Raw genomic sequence first — 15,983 nt, 5'->3', positions numbered from 1 at the left:
ATTCATCCCAGCAGGGAAACGATTGGGATCAAAGAGGTGGGACGCGACACAGATGACGTGCTCTTATTTTTTTGTCCCTTACCCCCTTTTTATTTAAGTACCTGGGATTTTTTTCAGTTTTTTTGCAAGGGTTGTTGACCTTATCGGTATTTGTTTTTGGTATTTGTTTAATTTATATAACTTTATTGTCAATTGTATTGGGGCATGGGGGGATGGGAGGGGAAAAATGGACTCTATATTGTACATAAGTGTTGAAAGAAAGGGTATTGTCTGAATTTACATGTCATTGAAAATCAAAAATAAAATATTCAAAAAAATATTACAGCAAGTGATTTTTCATTACTAGGAACAAGTAATCTCACATGAAGATTTTTAAAACACTTAGGGGAACTGACTGTAGACATTTATCAGAACCCAACAATTACTGAAGTCATTATCCTCATATCTAACTGCAATTTCTTTAAAGATTATTTTCTTACCCTCAAAATGCCTCAACATTAAAATGTTGAAATCCCAGGATGTTGATATATTTGCAACTTCTTTAAAGTTCCTTTGCTGCAGCAGTTTAGGAAATATGCAACCCAAACCCATGACCATGCTCAAAGATTTTCTGCATCCACCCTTTGTCCTGATCCCCTCAGGCTCTGAAGCTCTCTGCTATGTTTTCTGCTATAATCCCCTCTCGGCTCAGTCTTTCCCCCACCTTCGTTATTCACCTCAATCCCTCCATTTATTTCCAATTACCACTTGATGCAGTTTTTTAAAAACTGAACATGTACTTGGTCTGTGATCTTTGTGCGAAGTCTGAAGAGAATAGCTTGTTGAGAAATCATAAAATTTCTGACTTTTGTAACATTTGATTGAGAAGAGCAGACATCAGAATTTATAAGGTTAATTTTGTTTTTGGAAACTTATGAGGGAGAATCATTTGATCAGGCAGTGATAATGATTTTTATATTCATCTGTGCTATGACTCTTGATCTGTTTAGCAAGCATATCCCATACAGCAGAACATAATTATCTTGCTCTCTAATATATTTCTTCAGCTCAACAGAAATTCCACTTGACTACAGGTGTAGCATCAAGATTAGTAGCAATTAATGATCTTGTATTTAGAAAGGATTGATATATTTGTATTTACCTCTCCTTGCAAGTACTATGATACATTCAAACTCTTGTGAAACAGCAAAGTAAGAAGCATGAATGTCAAAATAAGAACAATTGAATTAATGGTACTGTACAGTGGCTATATCAGGTCTTTAAAGAAACCATGTATATATTTAAAAATTTATATTTCATTAGTCACATTATAAATGCCACTTTTGGGTTAGTGATGACTATAATAAAGAATATTATACACCAAAGAATATTACTGAAGAACAAGAGCAAATCCAGCTTCTGCACCCAAGTTAGAGCTAGTAAACAACAATAATGAACAACATCTTTGATAAACAATAATTCAGAGAACATTTTCATTGCCTACTTTGAATCTATTGCAACCTGAACCCATGACGTAGACCTATTAAAGTTATGTATAATCAACTGTAATTATTGTTTTGGGTCAGTCACAAGATTTTTCTTTCATCTCTCTCCTCCTCTCATCATTCTCCATCTCCCTACAAGTCGTTTTACATTTGCTTTTATTAAGGACCATAGACTGACCTTTAGGACTGTGGACTGTCATCAAAAGGATGAAATTCTGCTGGGAACTCTATGTGACTTGTGGTGCAGCTGGGTCGAGCTGTGCAGACAGAGAAAGGAACGTTCAGAACAAGAGTTGGGGCAGCAGAACTGCAGTTGGAACAGTGGAGACCAACTGGAGAGCTGTGTGAAAGGCCCATGCCTCATAAGTTAATGAAGGGTTTAAAAACCACAATTTGAGAACTGAGAGAAGTCATCTTAGGAAGCCCTGAAAAAGGATTTGAAAGCTTACGACCATGCAACATGAGTAATTTCTCGCTCCAACGTTCAGTACAGTGTCTTTTTATTATTCAGTTAAAGAACTAAATTTGGACATTGATCTTTGAGATTGAATTCTCTGGACTGAGTATCTGGACTGACCTACTTGACTGACTGATCTGGTTTTTTTTTGGGGGGGGTGTATTTTCTTTTTTTGAATATTGGGCACAGACTGTAATGGTCTGGGTTTTTTTAAAACATACTCACTGTTTATAAAGATATGGCATCTATATATTTCTTATAGATACTTATAAAGAGGTTAACTGGGTTAAAATATGACAATGTTAATAGTCATTAATAAATTTACAGTTAAAATTTAACCCTTTTGAATTGTGTCTTCTGTTGTTTGCTGGTTTGAGGCCTAACAAAGTAGGGCTCATCCGGGATCCAACAGATTGAGATGCAACAGTTTAAATATTTTGATTGTTAAAAAAAATCCAAAAATTGCTATGATGACTCATTCAAAAATGTTTATAAACTTTGTCATAAGGTTTATTCCTCCTGAGCAGGCCATCACTGCATAAAGGTCAGTTATTTCCAATACAGAAAGTTCCTAATCTTGCCACCAAATGGAAGGCGGTGGCACTGCCAGAGCTAGTGTAAAGGCAACGCTGCCGCTAGTGTGGACCTGCGGAGAGCAGGGAGCAAAGTCACAGCACTTCCGCGGGCTCCAACCTCTGTACAACTGCCGTCAGCTCCATATAGGCTTTAAATAAATTGTAAATGGAGCTGACGGTGCTTTTATTTAAAAATTCTGTGACCATGGGGTCTGCACCCAAGATGGCGGCTCTTATGATTGGCAGAAACCACAAGAGGTTGCAGATTCCAGGGAAGCAGGGGACCAGAAAATGGGGAGAAGAAGAGATGGCTCATGGGATGGTGACAATGGCAGTGGGCCAGTGATGGGTTCTGCAGTTGAAGAAACACACAAGAGGCTGGCTGCTGGTGACTCGAGGCGAGGAACCCATGCAGGCTGTGGGTTGCTGGCATCTGTGGTTGAGAGATTCACACTGAGCTGCAGGCTGCTGGAAATTGGCTCAAGAACTGGCTGATGGGATATCAGAACTGAGATGCGAGAGGGTGCTAAGGGAGCACTTTGGAAGTTTGGATCCAGAGTTCAGGATTCTGTGCAGCTGTGGGGCCTGTGAAAGCGCTGGATGCGAATCCACAGATGCTCTGAGGGGACTCTTTTACTTTTCTTTCTCTGACTGTAAGAGGCATTCCAAGCAATTTTGGCTGCCTTACAGCAGATGAAAACAAATTTCATGCAGTATTGTACTTTCTTAATTACTTAACAATAAATTGAATCTTGAATCATCAGGGAAGGCACATAAAAATTAGCGGAAAAGAGAAGGTTCAAAACTTCAAATTTTTCATTGGAACAAATAGAAACTCTCAAAATGGTACGTATGGTTATGGACAATCCTACTTTTTCCTCTTTCCCCACAATAAAAACATTTTAAAAATGCTTTATTTAAAACCCTTCCTCTTAATATTAAATGGTCAAATGTCCAAGCAACTTGAACCATATAAGATCATAAGCTAGCAAGGGCTGACATCCCACGACTATGGCACAAGTGTCTTCCTGAAACTATTGACGGACACGTCTATGCAGCTCCAATTTCTCAGTTCAGAACGAGAACAAAATGAAGAGTTATACCAATGCCCTGAAAGTTCCTCTCCACATTATTTCCAGAAGTTCTTGCATGGAATTTGCTGAGGTGAAGTTATCCCTGGTCCAAATACACAATGAAACTGTCCAGGTCACAATTAAATCAGTCGAGGGTTCATTCATAAACATTCACAGAACAGCATGTTCAGTCAATGGATGATTGCTCATTCATTAATATGCTGAATGATGCCCACTAAACCCTTGGAATATTCCATGTCTTATGTCATTGAATGCAATCCTGGTGATTGAGCAATGTTCTGTAGCATGCAGGGATTAATCTGTGAAGGCATCCTGCCCCTGAGATATTGTGGAAGTCCAAAATGTTGGTTCTCTTTTTGGCTGACTAGACTATCTCATCTTGCTGCCTAGCTCTTGGACAATAATGCTCAGTGATAATCAGTTAAAGGTGACAAGAGTTAAATATTGAAAATCAATTTTGAGAATACTTGCTCAGGTCACTGCATTGTAGCCATATGCTTAGTATAATCTCACGAGTCCAAGTGCTACCAAGCATCTGAACAGATTTTTTGTTTCCTCTAGTTTTGGGTGAGACAGACACATTCCAGCTAGCCTCTGCTATCAAAACTCTCAGTTGTGCTTTCAGAAAGATGGGTCCATTGGAACTACTCCTAGACAAATGGGACATGAGAATTTCCATCATGATATGTGGAAAAGATTGGCAGAAGTTAAAGTATTGGTTACACATAACAAATAAACAATAAACGGCACAGAGCTTATCAATATTGTTGAAAGAGTCAAGTTTGAAAATGAACAAGACCTGAAATCTCTAAACATCTTCAATTAATCTGCAGCAATGATCAACCAGTGCCAAAAAAAAAACAGCAATCAACTTCAAGTAGGATATTCAAGCAGTTAAATAGATAAAACAATAGCATACAGATTAGAGGATATTTGGTTAGGCAACATTACTCAAATGCTACATAGCATCATTGCCTGAAAATTCCAATGCTCCCTACAGGTTGTTCTGGAATGACAATGATGTGTTGTAGAGAAGAAAGCAGGCTTTGTTCTTGCTGAAATGTATTAAAATACAGTTGTGACCAACGGAGTTTCTGGATTCTGCCCAGAATTCTTCCTCCATGGTCCCTGGAGTGTGAATGAGCTTGGTGGGGAAATTGACAACAGCATTATAAGAGGGAATAGGGGGCCATGCATTAGATTTGAAATGGTGTGTGGGCAAAATGGTCATTATGAACAAAAGCTAGGATCAAGATGGAAGTTGTCACAGATAAGTTTAGAGACCAAAGAATATTGAAAGGAGAGAGGAAGTTGAGTCAGTGAGGGAGGAAGGGCATAGCATTTTGTTATTTTTATTAGTCATTACTTATGACTAAGTAATTATCATTACTTAGTACTGATGTCATTTTGTACATTCTTGATGAAAACTCATCTCAGAATCTCAAGGGCACTTTGCTCCAGGGATTTGCACAATTCAGCTGGAAACTCACAAATAAAATAAAGCGCTGATAATCCAACACACATTGGTGTTGCCAGAATTGTAGATTTTCCATACCATTGGATATTTTTCATATTTCTTCCACAACATATTTTACATTCAATTTTATTTAAGATGTTACCCAGTTTATTATAAGTTCCCCACTGAGTATTTGGGAGCACAGAGCTGAAATCTTGGCGAGTTTCGCAGGAGCATAGGGACCTGGTGAGTTGTGAAGATTACCTGGTGAATCAGATGGCAAACTGTTGAGATTTCCCATTGCTGGTTTGTAGCAACATTTTACTATATGGCATTCTGCCATTCCTGCCCACTGACAAACAAAAGTAGATTTCAAACACAACACTCTTTTCCATTCACTGCATACATCTCTTTACTTAATGTCTTTGCAATTAGGTCACAAGGAGAAACACACAGGAGCCAGGGCAGTTAGCTCCTCGTGCCTACTCCTCCATTCAGTAAAATCCTAACTGAACTTTTATCATAGCAACATTTTCCCAGAATAATCCTCAATCCCTCAAATCTCTTATCAAAATCTGTCTTGAATAAACTATGTGACTGAAACTCCACAGCTTACATGGTAGAGGGTGGCTTGGCTGGCATTGAGGTTAGAGCAATGCCTTTACACTGCCAGTGATCAGGATTAGGGTTCAAATCCTGTGCTGTCTGTAAGGAGTTTGTACATTCTCCCTGTGTCTGGGTGGTATTTCGGCAGGGCTCTAGTTTCCTCCCACCCTTCAAAATGTACTGGGGGCTGTAGGTTAATTGGGTGTAAATTGGACGGTATGGGCTCATGAGCCAAAATGCTCTGTAACTGTGCTGTATGTCTAAATTTTTTAACATTCCAGACCATAGGTTGAATGATAATCAAGATATCTTCATCTTGGCAAATCTCAGGCTTATAGAACATTAGAATTTAACAAGCTTCATCACGTTCACATACTAGGAGTACCCCATCCAGAAGCCTTGGATGAATCAGACAATTTGCAACCTGCTGAGAGCAAGATCAAGGGCGTTTAAGGCTGGGGATCTAGATCTCTACAAGAACTCCTGCAGAAGGCTATGTCTGCAACAAAATGGTAATTCCGGAGGAAGCTAGAGACAGAGGCAGATACTCTGCAGCTATGGCATGGAATGCAGTCCATTACAGCCTGCAAAGTGAGGGCGAACACTATAGATGGCTATGATGTTTCATTATCCGATTAGCTGAACATCTTCTATGCCTACTTTGAGAAGGAGAACCAACAGATGCAATGAGAATCCCTGCAAAGGCTGAGGACCCTGTGATATCTGTCTCTGAGGTAGATGTTGGAACATCATTCAAGGGAGTGAATCCTTGAAAGGCGTTAGCCCCCTACAGCATATCTGGCAGGGTACTGAAAATCTGTGCCAACCTAAAAGCTGGAGTGTTCACAAACATTTTCAGTCTTTTCTGTTGCAATCGGAGGTTCCCATCTGCTTCAAAAGGACATGAATCATCCAGGTACCCCAGAAGAGCAGAGTGAGCTGCATCAATGATTATCGCCCAGTAGCACTAACATCTACTGTGATGAAGTGCTTTGAGAGGTTGGTTATGGCCAACATTAACATGTACCTAAGCAAAGGACTGGATCCACTGCAATTTGCCTATCCTCACCATCGCTCCATGCAATATCTACTCAGCTCAGGACCACCGAGAAAATTCAAACAGCTGCTCATTGATTACAGCTCAGCCTTCAACACCATTATTCCTTCAGTGCTTACTCAACAAGCTCTGCAACCCCACTCTGTAACTGCATCCTTGACTTTCTCATCGGAAGACCACAGTCTTTTTGGAAACAACATCTCCTCCTCACTGACTATCAACACAGGTGCACCTCAAAGATGCGTGCTTAGCCCACTGCCCTACTTCTTCTACACCCAAGACTGTCTGGACAATACGGTTGTCGGCAGAATCACCAACAGCAATGAGGAAGGATACAGGAGGGAGATAGATCAGCTCTTTGAGTGGTGTCACATCAACAACCTTGCACTCAGCGTTAGCAAAATCAAGGTGGTGATTGTGGACTTTAGGAGGAAGTCAAGAGAACACGTACCAGTCCCAATCAAGGGCTCAGTAGTGGAGAGGGTTAAGAACTTCAAATTCCTGGGTGTCAACATCTCTAAGGATCTGTCCTAAAGTCCCATTTTGTTGATTCAATCACGAATAAGGCTCACCAGTGGCTATTGTGACAGCTTATGTTATATTTTATATTATGTATAGATATGTCTTTGGAAAGTAGATTGTGGGGTTTTTAGTTTAGACACACACAGATACACACTTCAAAAAAAATCTCATTTAAAATGCCAGAGCTCTGCTCAAGCCAGACAGTCTAGGCTCCCAGTACTTTTGCAAAAACTTTGAAGAATGCCTGTAAGGACTTCACAAGTAAGTGTTAATTGGACATGCTGTGGAGTAATGGATTACTGTTTTGGAAAGCAACAGATGAATGGACTCAGAAGATTGGGTCTGGTGCTACAGTATGACTGAATGCAGTTTGCTATTCTAAGAGGCCCGTGTGTGTGTGTGTGTGTGTGTGTGTGTGTGTGTGTGAGAGTGTGTTTGCGTGAGAGAGAGAGAGAGAGAGAGAGAGAGAGAGAGAGAGAGAGAGAGAGAGAGAGAGAGAGAGAGAGAGAGAGAGAGAGAATTCAGTTCTACAGTTCAGCAGCAGCAGCTGGGACTGGAACAGGACAAGCTGGCAAACTTGTGGAAAAACCACATTTTGAAGATGGGTTGTGAGTTCTCAGTTCAGCTTGGTCAAAGTCCTTGAGGTCCATACAAGAGGAGGTGGCTGCTGTACAATGTTTCACTTGAAACAAGGGAAACAAAAAGGAACTCTGTGGTAACCTGAAAAAATGAGGTTATAATCTGGAAAACCCTGATAGGGCAAGTTTCTTCGGCAAAACAATGAAGTGGCTGATTGGAAGGAATCAGTTTGTGCGTGTGTCCAACGAGCAACAAATCTCCCTGAAAATCGACAAGAACCCTCCTGAGCGGTAACCATTTACTTTTCAAGAACCAAAGCCTGGTGAAGATGCATAAATGTTAAATTCAGTGCACAGTATAAGAAATGCCTGATACCGGTGAACTTGGAGGAGTGAGAAGTGAGATTGGACTGTAGAAGGGGGTTAAGTTAGGTTAAGTTAAATAGTAATAATTTAAAGTTTGATTCTGTTTTTGAGTCTGTGGAACCTGTTGTCACAGGCGACTGAGGAAGTGAGGTCATTGGATGTATTTAAGGAAGAGATTGACAGGTATTTGATTAGTCAGGGCATCAAGGGTTACAGGAAGAAAGCCAGGGATTGGTTTGAATGGGAGGATGGATCAGCTCATGATTAGAATGGCAGAGCAGACTCAATGGGCCAATGGGCCTACTTCTGCTCCTATATCTTGTGATCTTCAGAATCTGAATCAGATTTTATTGTATGAACAAGTCACAAAATTAATTGTTATGTTGCAGATCACAATGCAAACATTTATATAAAGCACCTTACAAAAATAAATAAAATAGTGCACAAAAAGTAAAAGTAAGGCGATTCATTGATCATTGATCATTTAAGAATCTGATGGCAGTGGATAAGAAGCTGTCCATGTGCTCATGTTCAGGCTCCAGATGGTAGCAGAGTTAAGTAGGCATGACCTGAGGGGATGGGGGACCTTGAGGTTAGATATTGCCTCTTGTATATTTCCTCAATAGAGTGAAGACTGCTGCCCATGATGTCACAGGCCAAATTAATAACACTGAGTTTTTTCTTGTCCTGAGTGTTGAGATCTCCATACCAGACAGTGATGCAACCAATCACAATGCTCTCCAGGATACACCTTTGGAAGTTTGAGTCTTCAGTAATGCCAAAATGTTTGGCCTGGAAGTCAGCCTGAAGAAAACTGAGGTCCTCCATCAGCCAGCTCCCCACCATGACTACCAGCCCCCCCACATCTCCATCGGGCACACAAAACTCAAAATGGTCAACCAGTTTACCTATCTCGGCTGCACCATTTCATCAGATGCAAGGATCGACAATGAGATAGACAACAGACTCGCCAAGGCAAATAGCGCCTTTGGAAGACTACACAAAAGAGTCTGGAAAAACAACCAACTTAAATACCCACACTCCTGTTCGGCTCCGAATCATGGGTCCTCTACCGGCATCACCTACGGCTCCTAGAACGCTTCCACCAGCGTTGTCTCCGCTCCATCCTCAACATTCATTGGAGCGCTTTCATCCCTAACGTCGAAGTACTCGAGATGGCAGAGGTCGACAGCATCGAGTCCATGCTGCTGAAGATCCAGCTGCGCTGGGTGGGTCACGTCTCCAGAATGGAGGACCATCGCCTTCCCAAGATCGTGTTATATGGCGAGCTCTCCACTGGCCACCGTGACAGAGGTGCACCAAAGAAAAGGTACAAGGCCTGCCTAAAGAAATCTCTTGGTGCCTGCCACATTGACCACCGCCAGTGGGCTGATATCGCCTCAAACCGTGCATCTTGGCGCCTCACAGTTTGGCGGGTAGCAACCTCCTTTGAAGAAGACCGCAGAGCCCACCTCACTGACAAAAGGCAAAGGAGGAAAAACCCAACACCCAACCCCAACCAACCAATTTTCCCCTGCAGCCGCTGCAACCGTGTCTGCCTGTCCCGCATCGGACTTGTCAGCCACAAACGAGCCTGCAGCTGACGTGGACTTTTACCCCTCCATAAATCTTCGTCCTCGAAGCCAAGCCAAAGAAAAAAAAAAGAAAATATCAAACACATCACTAAGTATAATGTGACAGGCCCAGAGGACCCCAAAACCCTGCAGTAATAGATATTGTAAGGTAAAAACATCATGAGATGGGACCGGAGAAGGAGTCACCCAGTACTAAGGAGTAACAGAATGCAGATGTGACCTTGTACACTCAAGATAAGCTTTGCACTAACAAGAATGATGAGCAGCAGACTAACAGAGAAGGGTAGCAACAGTTTATTCATTGGACAATGTCATGGTATGATAATTTACTAAGTACGTATCCTGAAGTATAAAAAAACACCATTTTGCTGATAACGGCAGAATGCATTCTCCGACTAACTTTGTTAGTCGCAAGTGTTACAATCCGGTAATAAAGAACAAAGAACCCTGATTTCGACTCAGTCTGGTGTTTGTCTCACTCATTCATGAACAAAGCAGACCTAACAATATTCACCGAGACAAATGGTTACTTAAACAAAAGTTGCTTTTAATTATCTTTAAACATGAGAACAGAATCCCACTTTAACTTAACTAACCTAACTTAACCCCCTTCTAATTCTAAGTGCACGTGTATGTAATGTGTGTGTAAGTTCAGAAAAGTTATTTGGTTCACAGTTCAGCCTCACTCCTCATTCCACCAAGTTCACTGGTTGCAGGCAATTCTTATACTGTACACAGAATTTAACATTTATAAAGTTCACCAGGCTTTGGTGCTTGAAAGGTAAATGGTTATTGCTCAGGAAGGTTCTTGTTGGTTTTCAGAGAGAGATTTGTTGTTCCAGGACATCCACAACTGATGTACTTCCATCAGATATTTCAGTGTCTTACTAATGAAACTTGCCCCTTCAGGGTTCTCCAGATGATAACCTCTTTCTTTCAGGTCACCACAGAGTGCCTTTATGTTTCTCTTATTCTAAGTGAAACATTAGATAGCCAGTCCTCTCCTCTTACATGAACCACAAGGGCTTTGACCAGGCCATCTTCCAAATGGGGCTTTCCACAAGCTTGCTAGCTTGTCCTGTTCGTCGCAGATGCTGTTGCCAACAGAGAACTGATCTCTGTGACTCTCTCAGAGAGAAAGCCTGTTTGACTCTCTGTTTGTAAATCCACATGACCCTCTTAGAACAGCAAGCTCCCCTTCAGACTGAAGGCGACTCCGACAAGCTCTTTCATCCGTTGCCTTTTTGTAAACAACAAGCCATTAGTGAAGTCTCCATAGCTCTTGCAAAGGCTGTGGGCCCCGACATGTCTAGCATTGGGCAGAGCTCCAGTATTTTAAATAAGATCTGTTTTAAAGTGTTTGTATGTGACCTTCTCTAACAAACCTTTCCCAATTTATCTCCCAAAAACATATCTATATACTCTGTCACACATCCTCCTGGCCAACGCACAATCCTTGGAGAACAAACTTAATGAACTTCAAGCCAGAGTCATCAGGGAGTGCTCCATGATGTGCTTTACAGAAACATGGCTAAACACGGACATTCCAGACATGGCACTGCAGCCCAAGGGCTACACCCTCCATCGCGCTGACTGAACATCGGCATCTGTAAAAACAGGGGAGGCAGGATTTGTGTCATCATCAATTCATCATGGTGCACAGATGTGAGAGTCATGTCCCAGTCCTCCTCTCGCGACCTGGAATATTTGACGATCAAGTGTCGCCAATAGTACCTGCCGAGGGAGTTCACCACCATTATCCTGGTCGCAATGTACATTCTGCCCCAGGCCAACATCCGGCTGGCAAGAGAGGGGCTGAGCACTATGATAAACACTATGAGACAGCACATCTGGATGCCTTCCTGATCATTGTGGAGGACTTCAATGAAATCAACCTGAAGAAGACTCTGACAAACTACCACCAACATGTCACATGTGAGACCAGGGGAACCAACACACTCGACCACGTACACCACTATGAAGAATGCATACCATGCCATACCACGATGCACTTTGGCAAGTCTGATCACCTGGCTGTACTCCTACTCCCGGTATACAAGCAGAGACTGAAGACACAGCACCAATGGTGAAGAGGGCGAATGTATGGTTGAGGGAGGCAGAGGAGCATCTACAGGATTGTCTGAATCAGTGGACTGGAACCCATCCATAGGCTTCAATGAATATGCAACAGGTATCACCAACTTCATAAAGACCTGCACATATTGGGTGTTCCCCAACCAGAAGCGCTGGATGAATCAGAGATTCACAACCTGCTGAGGACGAGAACAAAGGTGTTTAAGGCTGGGGATTGGGATCTTTACAACCTACAGAAGGTTATAAATCTTATACGACCTATAGAAGGCCATCACTGAAGCAAAGTGGCAATTCTGGAGGAAGCTAGAGTCATAGAGTCACACCAGCTATGGCTGGGAGTGCAGCCATTACAGCCTACAAAGTGAGGGTGAACACTATAGATGGCTGTGATGCTTCATTACCTGATGAGCTGAATACCTTCTATGCCTACTTTGAGAAGAAGAACCCAAACAGAGCCTACAAGAATGCATGAAAAGGCTAAGGACCCTGTGTTCTCTCTGAGGATGAACCCTTGCAAGGCATCAGGCCCTAATAGCATACCTGATAGGATATTGAAAATCTGCGGCAACCAACTAGCCGGAGTGTTCACGGACATTTTCAATCTCTCATTGCTGCAACCAGAGGTTCCCATCTGCTTCAAAAGGGTATTAATCTTTTTGATACCCAAGAAGAGTACTGCGATCTGCCTCAACATCTACCACCCAGTAGCACTAACTTCTACTGTGATGAAATGCTTTTGAGAGGCTGGTCATGGCCAGAATCAACAAGTACCAAAGCAAAGAACTGGACCCACTGAAATTTGCCTACTGTCACAATCGCTTCACAGCAGCTGCAATATCGCAGGTTCTCCACTCAGCTCTGAATCACCTGAAAACAGCAATTCATACAACTGCTCTTCATCGACCATAGCCTGGACTTCAATACCATTATTCCCTCAGTGCTGGTCAAGAAGTTCCAAACTCTAGGCCTCTGTATCTCCCTCTGTAAATGGATCCTTTACTTTCTCATTGGAAGACCACTGTCAGTACGAATTGGAAATGTTTCCTCCTCACTGATTATCAACATAGGTGTTCCCTAAGGATATGTGCTTATTAGCTCACTGCTCTTCTCATTATATACCCATGACTGTGTGGCCAGTCACAATTCCAATGCTATCTACAAATTTGTCGATGACACCACAGTTGAAAGCAGAGTCACAAATGGCAATGAGGAAGCGTACAGGAGGAAGTTATATCAGCTTATTGAATGGTGAAATGACAACAACCTTGTGTTAACATCAGAAAAGTCAAGGAGATGATTATGAACTTCAAAAGGTAGACAGGAAAACACTACCCAGTGCTTATTGAGGGCTCAATAGTGGAGAGGGTCAAGACTTCAAATTCCTGGGTGTCAACATCCCCAAGGATCTGTTCTGGATTCTCCATGTTAATGCAATCAGAAAGAAGGCATGCCAATGGCTATCCTTTGTAAGGTGTCTGAAGAGATTCAGTATGTCACTGAAGATGGTCATAAACTTCTGCAGGTGTACTGTGGAGAGCATTCTGGCTGGTTGCATCGCTGGTTGCATCACTGGTTGGAATGGAGGCACCAACTCTCAAGACAAGAATAATCCATGAATAATCAATGAACCAAAGACACTCTTACTTTTATATTGTAAGATGGTCATAATATTAATGTTTGCATTAGGATGCTGCCACAAAACACCGAATTTCATGTCTTGTTCATGACAAGAAATTCTGATTCTGATTTGCACAAGCTTGTGTAGCTACTTACTATGTTTGTTGGTTAACCAAACAATTAGTCTGCCTGCCTGTCAGCAGGAAGCCTGCCCAAAATTTTTTCGAAGCATCATCTGTCGCATATCCGTCATGTTAATATCACAACCCAAGAGTTTATTTCGGAAATGCACAAAATTCATGTAAAACTAAATACATTTTAGAAGTTTCAAGAATGGAGGGTGGATATTTTGCTGCTCACAATTACATTTGAAGACTGTCAAGGCAGATAAAATTTCTTCATATACTCTAAAAGCAATGTCTGAATATTTACGTCTTGGAGAATTATGACTGATTAATCAACAGGCACACCTCAAGGATGTGTGGTTAGCACTGCTCTACTCACTGTACACCCATGACTGTGTGGCCAGGCACAATTCCAATGTTATCTACAAATTTGCCGATGACACCATGGTGGTTGGTGGAATCACAAAGTGGAGTGGCCAGTCTGTGAGTAGCCCAGTATAGGAGTGGAACTTAGATACAGGCTTTGGCTCATAAGGCTTCAGCGAGCAGAGGCTGAGGATGAGCATGTTTCCAGCAAAGGTAAAGGCAGATAAGATATTTATATTTAAATTAGGAAGCGTTAATGGAGAAAGCAGCTAGAGCAGTGGGATGCTCCGATTGCAGGATGTGGGAAATCTGGGACAGCACAATTGTCTCTAATGACTACACTTGCAAGAAGTGCATCCAGCTGCAGCTCCTGAGAGACCGAGTTAAGGAACTAGAGTTAGATGAACTCCGGTTAATTCGTGAGGCAGAGGCAGTGATAGAAAAGTACAGGGTTAATGGTCAGAGGGACCTTGGGATCCAAATTCATACATCCCTCAAGGTCACTGCACAGGTTAATAGGATAGTTAAGAAGGCCTATGGAATGCTGGGCTTCATTAATAAGGGGATTGAGTTCAAGAGTAGAGAGGTCATGTTGCAACTACAAATCTTTGGTGAGACCACATTTGGAGTATTATGTTCAGTTCTGGTCACCTCATTACAGAAAGGATGTGGAAGCTATGGAGAGGGTGCAGAAGAGGTTGACCAGGATGGTACCTGGATTGGAAAATAAGTCTTATGAGGTAAGGTTAGCAGCTGGGGCTTTTTTTTTAGTTCAGAAGGATGAGAGGGGACGTAGACCTCTATCAAGATTATAAAAGGCATAGATAGGGTGGACATTAAATGCCCATTTCACATAACAGGAGTAGCAAACACCAGAAAAGATATGTTCAAAATGAAGGGATGGAAGTTTAGGGGAGACATCAGGGGTAATTTTTTTAAATATGCAGAATTGAATGTGCATGGAATGCCATGCCAGGGATGGTGGGTGGTGGCTGAATAAGGCATTTGAAAGACTCTTATTAGACAGACATATGGATGGAAGAAAAATAGAGGGTTACGGGGCAGGGAGGGTTTAGTACTTATTTTTTTGAATGGATCAGCACAACATCGAGGGCTGAAGGGCCTGTGGCGCATTGTAGTGTTCTATGTATACTAAACTAAAACCATGGATGAACTAAGAGACTTGTAAACTATTTCATACCAGACCTGTGGCATTCAAATCAGATAATTCAGAAATATAGACAGACCAGTTACAATCTCTGGAAGGCCATTACCAATGCAAAAAAAGCTAATTCTAGACCAAGCTGTAGTCTCACCTGACAGCTGTGGTAGGACTTGCACGGCATCATACCCAAAAGGGCAAGGTACAGTAAAACCCCCAATATCAGGCACCTATGGGGATTGGTAGATGCCAGATAAGTGAATTTTCTGGGTTGCTTGAGATTGTGTGTTGTGTGATTGGCGCTAATGGCGAGGCACACAAATTTTAAACTTTTGTATTTTTCTCCTATTTTCTTTTTGCGATTTGTTTTCTTTGCCAGCTGCTTGAATTCCAGAAAACGAGTTTTACTGTATCATTCATTACATGTATCATTTACTGTATCATTCATCTCTTGCGTAAGTGCTCAATGGCTTCTGTACTCAGAATGAAATAGAAAACAATGATGCACCCTAGTGAGCTCCCAATGACTCTGTATGATCAGTCTCTGAGGCTGATATGAAAAGAACCCGAAGAAGTACCCACTTCAGGCAGTGTACTTGGCTATGTCCTTAAAACTTGCATGTATCAGCTGGCTGGAGTTTTTTTTTAAAAAGACATTTTCAAACTCTTACTACTGCGGTCTGAGATCTCCATCTGCTTCAAAAGGATATCATGTGGTGGTGCACTCTCTCATGGCGAACCGGCCCTGTGTGTAACGCCACGTGGCGGGGCAGCCATGGGAAGATGGTGCCGTCAGGGGTTCTTCCTGACTAAACCTCCCTCTCGGCGC

At 42.0% G+C, this 15,983-nt stretch overlaps 1 protein-coding gene across 3 annotated transcripts in view; it reads right to left on the bottom strand.

Moving 5' to 3' along the window:
- rnf150a (ring finger protein 150a) overlaps nt 1-15,983 on the bottom strand; it is a 167,551-nt gene that overhangs the window by 27,824 nt on the left and 123,744 nt on the right. Inside the window, exon 7 of one of the 3 annotated variants that reach the window (XM_069925303.1) lies at nt 1,663-1,741. The exons of the other annotated variants lie outside the window; for them this stretch is intronic. Within the exon in view, the coding sequence (XP_069781404.1) occupies nt 1,665-1,741 (77 nt within the window). The 3' untranslated portion in view covers nt 1,663-1,664. The remainder of the gene's footprint in view (nt 1-1,662; nt 1,742-15,983) is intronic. 3 annotated transcript variants of the gene reach the window in all.

Source organism: Narcine bancroftii, chromosome 3 (assembly GCF_036971445.1).
Source record: "Narcine bancroftii isolate sNarBan1 chromosome 3, sNarBan1.hap1, whole genome shotgun sequence".
Taxonomy (NCBI): Eukaryota; Metazoa; Chordata; class Chondrichthyes; order Torpediniformes; family Narcinidae; genus Narcine; species Narcine bancroftii.
This window is presented reverse-complemented; position numbering and strand designations above follow the sequence as displayed.